This window comes from Crocodylus porosus, unplaced genomic scaffold (genome assembly GCF_001723895.1).
Source record: "Crocodylus porosus isolate Cpor-Errol unplaced genomic scaffold, CroPor_comp1, whole genome shotgun sequence".
In the NCBI taxonomy this organism is placed as follows: domain Eukaryota; kingdom Metazoa; phylum Chordata; order Crocodylia; family Crocodylidae; genus Crocodylus; species Crocodylus porosus.
Window position 1 is genome coordinate 44459082 of NW_017728907.1, and position 6400 is coordinate 44465481.

At 45.6% G+C, this 6400-nt stretch overlaps 1 protein-coding gene across 3 annotated transcripts in view; it reads left to right on the forward strand.

The window, feature by feature from the left end:
• Nucleotides 1–6400, forward strand: part of CFAP57 (cilia and flagella associated protein 57) — a 91592-nt gene that overhangs the window by 2913 nt on the left and 82279 nt on the right. For 2 of the 3 annotated variants that reach the window (XM_019531252.1, XM_019531254.1), the window contains exons 3-5: nt 1880–2166; nt 2350–2557; nt 5389–5541. In XM_019531252.1, the coding sequence (XP_019386797.1) occupies nt 1880–2166; nt 2350–2557; nt 5389–5541 (648 nt within the window). The remainder of the gene's footprint in view (nt 1–1879; nt 2167–2349; nt 2558–5388; nt 5542–6400) is intronic. The other variant, XM_019531253.1, reaches the window with a different exon arrangement.

Consider the following 6400-nt stretch of genomic DNA (forward strand, 5'->3'; position numbering starts at 1 on the left):
TGTTCTTACGGGCAGTTTGCTAGTGAGAAATAAATGGTTTAAATTGCAACAAGGGAAATTTAAGTTGATTATTAGAAATAATTATGCAGCTGATAAAGCCTTGGAAGAGATTACACAGTGAAGTTGTGGAAATTTCATCACTGGAAAGTTTTTAAGTGCAAGTTAGACATTTGTCTGGGATGGCTTAGATAGGGATGATCCTCCCTTGAGCAGTGTTGGACCCAATGACTTCCTCAGATCCCTTTCATCCCTTACCTATCATTGTATTTACAAAGACACAATAACAATCGGTTGCAAATATGGAACTATACATGGCTTGTCCTAAGCCTCCTTTAGCAAGATTGAGTAAGTGTCGGAGAAAGTGGGAACCCTTGTCTTCAAGAGTTGATTGGGATTCTTTTTTCTGTCACAGACGGAGGTGGCCCTTTGAGGGGGCTGTCTGTATCTCACAAATGCCAGTTTGAATTAACCTCTCAGATGCAAAGAATGTTAGAGTTAAGAAAAACAGGCACATTGGGGAGTATAAAGGCAACTTGAGCTCACCTAAGGAGTCTGTTGGGAGGGTGGTGGTTGATAGTGGTTCTAAAATATAGTTTTAGAAGACCTCAGAGCAAGCATGAATCCCCTTAGAGAAAAGCTTTAGCAACGACTACAAACCCTGGGCCAAGGGATATGAGCCAGATACAAAGGCTGGCTGACAGATTAAAATTCTGAAATTTGTTAATAAACCAGACTGCTAAAGAGGAGAAGGCAATTGAAAAGATTACTGTAATATGGGGAGTGGGGTCTGTCCATTGTGGTTGGGATGAAGATCATCTCCCTCTTTTTACCTGTAGTAAACATAACTGTACAAGTTAAAAGCTATAATGAGAGTAGAATTTTGAGAGACAGAAATTCTGTCTGGCCTCAGCAGAAACTAATAAGTTTGCTTTTTGAAGTTTCCAAGAAAAAACTTTATTCCACAGATTTGTTGATTAGCGTATGCCAAATAATACATATGTTTCTTAGCCTTGCTACTCTATTCTTCTCCCTGAGGAAAGATACCTATATCTCGTGCAGCATCCCTCTTCCTTTTAGATAACCTTCCAGTGTGGACTACCTCCCTGCCTTTTTGCTAAACTGTAATATATTAATGTATGAAATTATATATAGAAGTTTATAAGGATAACTAATTAAAGCAGCAATATGGACTGTATAAAACTTGCACATGCAATGGCTTAGGTGTTATTACTAGCTAATTGCCTGCCAAGAATGATGGGATGGAGTGCTGCGGGATCCAACTGGGTGGGGGAGGAGCGGGGTCAGATCTGAAGTGGCAGGAGCGGGGGATGGGGTTGGGTTGGACCCAAAACAGAGGGTGTGTGGAGCGGGGTCAGACCTGATGCAGTGGGATGGGTGGGGGGGAGCGGGGTCAGACTCAAAGCGGTGGGGGCAGTGGGGTTGGTCCTGAAGGGGAAGCAGGGGTGCGGGGCTGCCCACAGTGGATGAGCTGGGATGGAGTGCCACCACCTAATGCCCCATGCTGCTGCTGTTCTGTCTCATGCAGGGAGCTGGGCGTGCATCGGCTTCCCCACCCTCTGTCTGATCCTTGGTGCATCTTCAGAATCATGGCAGTGCTCCCCCATGCTTGGAGCACCCTGATTGGCTGTTTCTGTCAGCCAGTCAGAGCACGAATAAAGCATTATGGACAGACGGACAGACAGACTTAGGCTTTTATAATGTTAGAATTGTCCTAAAGTCTCTGACTTTTTTTGTCATTCTTGATTTTCATAAGATTATAATGGTTTTAGGATAGAGATCATGCATTTTTGATTGTTTGTAAAGTATGCCGTAGAAGCATAGTTACTGAAAAGTAATTCCTCTCCCTCCTGCTTTCCAGGTGAGCTTCAATCCCCAAGATAACACTCAGATTTGTATCACTGGGAATGGCATTTTTAAACTTTTCAGATATATCGAAGGAACCTTGAAACAGACTAACTTTCAAAGGGGAGAGCCACAAAACTACTTGTCTCATGCCTGGCTCTCTGAGGAAAGGGTTATAGTTGGCAGTGATATGGGCAAACTCTTTCTTTTTGAATCTGGAGATCTGCGCTGGGAGACAAATATCGAGTGTAAAAAATCTCCCAGTGAAATTGAAAAGGATGAGCTGCCCAAAGACTCTGAGAGGTATGTTTTTGTGATAATTACTGACAGGGTCCAAAGATCTTTTGCAGCAGGAAGTGATCTATATAGATGTTAACTGGAAAAACATTTAGTGTCAGTACTTGCCTTCATTGCCCTGCTAGTAATTATGTGCTTCCCTGGTTGCTGCTGAACTATGATTTTCTTTCTTTCTTTTTTTTTTCCTAGTCTCCTTGAGTTTGTTACTGGCGGTTCCCCAGATCTCGCCAATGAATTGGTCCTTGAAGGTGATGCCCCACAGCAGGTTTCGCTGCCTCACATCTCTGCCATTGCAGCTTATTCCAAAGGCTTTGCATGCTCAGCTGGGTCAGGAGTTGTTCTGCTGTTTGAGAAGACTGAGGATAAAGAAGGTTATAGGGAGATCCGAGAAATACGGGTGAGTAAGAAACTGTGATTGTACTAGTAGGGTCTTTTCCAAGTGATTGGGAGATTACAGTTCTTTAACAGGCCACAGCTGTTCCATCTGTAAGCTCCTTTGTTTCACATGTATTCCACATAAAAACTCAGCAGGTATTCCAGGCACTCTACAAATGTCACCTAATCATAGTTCTGTTGAGAGCCTGGCCAGCATTTACACAGGGGGAAGTGACTAGTCCAAAGTGGTATACAGTGTCAGTGATGGTCATTCTCTTTCAAGGTAACTTCTGTATGTTTCCCTTTGTGCAACTGGCACCTAAAGCACTGCTGAAATTCAGACACCTTTTAAGAATTCTGTCTTGGCTCAATGTCTAGTTGGCAGCTGTATCAAGTGGAGTGCCCCAGGGGTCGGTCCTAGGGCCGGTTTTGTTCCATGTCTTCATCAACATCCTGGAAGATGGAATAGAGTGCACCCTCAGCAAGTCTGCAGATGACACCAAGCTGGGAGGAGTGGTAGATACGCTGGAGGGTAAGGCTAGGTTTCAGAGTGACCTAGACAAATTGGAGGATTGGGCCAAAAGAAATCTCATGGGGTTCAACAAGGACAAGTGCAAAGTCCTGCACTTAGGACAGAACAGTCCCAGGCACTGGTACAGACTGGGGACTGACTGCCTGGGCAGCAGCTCTGCAGGGAAGGGCCTGGGGGGGTACAGTGGACGATAAACTGAACATCACCCAGCGGTGTGCCCTTGTTGCCAAGAAGGCTAACGGTAAACTGGGTTGCATTGGTCGGTATGTTGCCAGCAGGGCAAGGGAAGTGATTATTGCCTTCTATTCAGCACTGGTGAGGCCACATCTGGGGTACTGTGCTCAGTTTTGGGCACCCCACTGCAAAAAGGATGTGGACAAATTGGAGAGAGTCCAGTGTAGGGCAACAAAAATGGTGAGGGGGTTGAGTGACATGACTTATGAAGAAAGATTGAGGGAACTGGGCTTATTTAATTTAAAGAGAAGACTGAGGGGGGATTTAATAGGAGCCTTCAACTACCTGAAGGGGGATTTGAAAGAGGATAGAGCTGGATTGTTTTCAGTGGTGGCAGATGATATAACAAGGAGCAGTAGTATCAAGTTACAGCAAGGGAGGTTTAGGTTAGATATTAGGAAGAATTTTCTCTCTGGAAGGGTGGTAAAGCACTGGAACAGGCTACCCAGAGAGATGGTGGAAGCTCCATCCTTGGAGGTTTTTAAAACCAGGCTAGACGAAGCCTTCTCTGAGATGATGTAGTTGGGGTTGGTCCTGCTTTGAGCAGGGGGTTGGATTAGATGTGACCTCCCAAGGTCCCTTCCAACCCTAACTTTGTGTGATTCTATGGATGGAATAGCATGGATTCCTACAGTTGAGGATAATAGAAACTTCAATTTCTTCCTTTCAATAGCTAGTGAACATCTTTGTTTTGTTGTTGGCTTTTTCCACCAGAGTTCTTAAATTATAATTACATTTGTGTACACTTGCTAGACCCCATCTAGTTAGTCTATACAAGTACAAATCCACCCTGTCATCTGCTTGAATACAAAAGATAGGGAAGAGGGGAAAAGTGGGGAGGGGGGAAAGTGGAGGCAGTGTTGAGAGGCAGGCAAGTAATAATCCCATAGGGATGGGACAAAAAGGCTAATCCAGATAACAGGATAGGAATCCATAGTCCTTGTTTAGACCATGCTTAACACAATCCAGTCTGTGGATGATTTCTTTCATAGATGCTAGGGTTGGCAGGGACCTCAACAGATCATTGAGTCTGACCCCCTGCCTAGGCAGGAAAGAGTGCTGGGGTCAGATGACCCCAGCCAGATACCTATCCAGCCTTCTCTTAAAGACCCTCAAGGTAGGGGAGAGCACCACCTCCCTTGGAAGCCCATTCCAAATTTTGGCCACCTTTACTGTGAAGAAGTTTTTCCTGATATCTAGCCTAAGTCTGCTCTCTGTCAGTTTGTGACCATTGTTCCTTGTTACCCCAGGAGGCACCCTGGTGAACAGAGCATATCCTTGCTGTGTCCCCCTTATAAATTTGTAGGCAGCCACAAGATCATCTCTCAGCCTTCTCTTGCGGAGGATGAAGAGGTCCAGGTCCCTCAGTCTCTCCTCATAGGGCTTGCTCTGTAAGCCCCTAACCATATGAGTGGCCCTCCTCTGGACCCTCTCAAGTCTATCAACATCCTTCTTGAAGTACGGCGTCCAAAACTGGGTTCCACAATTTCACATTCAAGTTGACTTTTAAAGTTCCATTGTTTTGGAACAGCTACTCTAAGGTACACAATGAAATATCCAGGAAGGTAAAGTGTCCTGCTGTAGGCTTTTGTGTGTTTTTAGACTTGAGGTCAGATCCACTTCGTCTTATTCTTTAATGTAGGGATCATCCAGCATATCCAATTTAGTCAGCAGGGGCACTGGGAGCAGGTGATGGCATATATGACATTTGTAGAGGAGCAGGTGAAGAAACCTTGCATGTTATCTGGTTCAGTGATGATATGGTGTGTGCTGATGAGCAGGTGCATCTTACATTTGGGTCTGCTACAATGCCTGGTGCCTTGGTGAGAATAGGAGTTATGTAACTTTTTATTTGAGAGATGCTGGTTGAGTTTGGGGGGCTCTCTGTAAGCTGTATTGAAAGTGTTTGCTTGTAATTAGAGCCAAATAAAGGTCATTTTTTCATATTGCTGTCTTTGCCTACTGTCCAAGCACTGCTGTTAGTAGCTAAGCATATCTCTGCCAAAGCAGTATAATGCAGGAACTGTGTGTATATTATCATGCCTGTTGGATTTGGAAACATCTAATTGGGTTGGTTTGCCCTCTAGATTCCTCAAGATCAGCAGAGCAGTGACCCAAATCAGTCAGACAAGCAGGATATTAAATGCATGTGTTTCAGTCCCTCAGAAGAAATACTGCTTGTTAGCACAAGTAAAAATCAGCTTTACACATTTACCCTGTCCTCAGCTGAGATAGTGAAGGTGAGTTCCACCTGATTACCATTGCCTATGCACTATAACCAGTGATGGAGGAATAAGCAAGGGCGGGGGGAACCACATCTTATTCCATCCTGCTTGAGTCCCTGAAAAACAGTTACCGTAATTACCTGAATCCAAGCTGACTTCAAATTTAAGACAACCCCCAATAATTAGATTTTTATACATAGGAAATATTCTATTTGTTTTATATTCACCCCCTCTAATACTGTGGTGGGGAAAGTAAGAGCAGGGGTCAGAGACCAGACTTCCATCCTTTGCCTCCATGTGCCTGCCCCCCTGCTCTATATTGCCCCTGTCACTTGCCCCCCGGAGTGCCTGCCCCCCTCACCACTGTCTGCTAGCTAGTCCCTTTCCGTGTTGTTCCTATGCCTGTCTCCCTACCACCTGCTCCCCACTCTGCCTAGACCCCATCTCCCCCCCACCTTCCCCCTTCCCTACCTTCTGGACGGCTTTGACTCCAGCTCCAGTGCAGACAATGGCAGTGGCCCCAGCCCAGCCTGGCCAGGCAGAAGCACTGGTGGCAGCTCTGAGCCTGCTTGGGGTCAGTCAGGGCAGATGGGCAAGCTATATGTTCTTCATGTGTGCCCCCACAAGTCACACACTGGGTCTACCCTGTGAGTCCCTTCCCCTGCCTCAAGAGCCACCCTGGTAGGCATCAAGCCTCTTCTTAAAGATCCCCAGGGTAGGAGCCAGCACCACTTCCCCAGGAAGTTGGTTCCAGCTCCTAGCCACCCTAACTGTGAAGTAGTTCTTGCAGATGTCTAATCTAAATCTACTCTCTAATAACTTGTGTCCATTGTTCCTTGTCATGCCAGGGGGCGCTAGGGGAAACAGCGTCTCC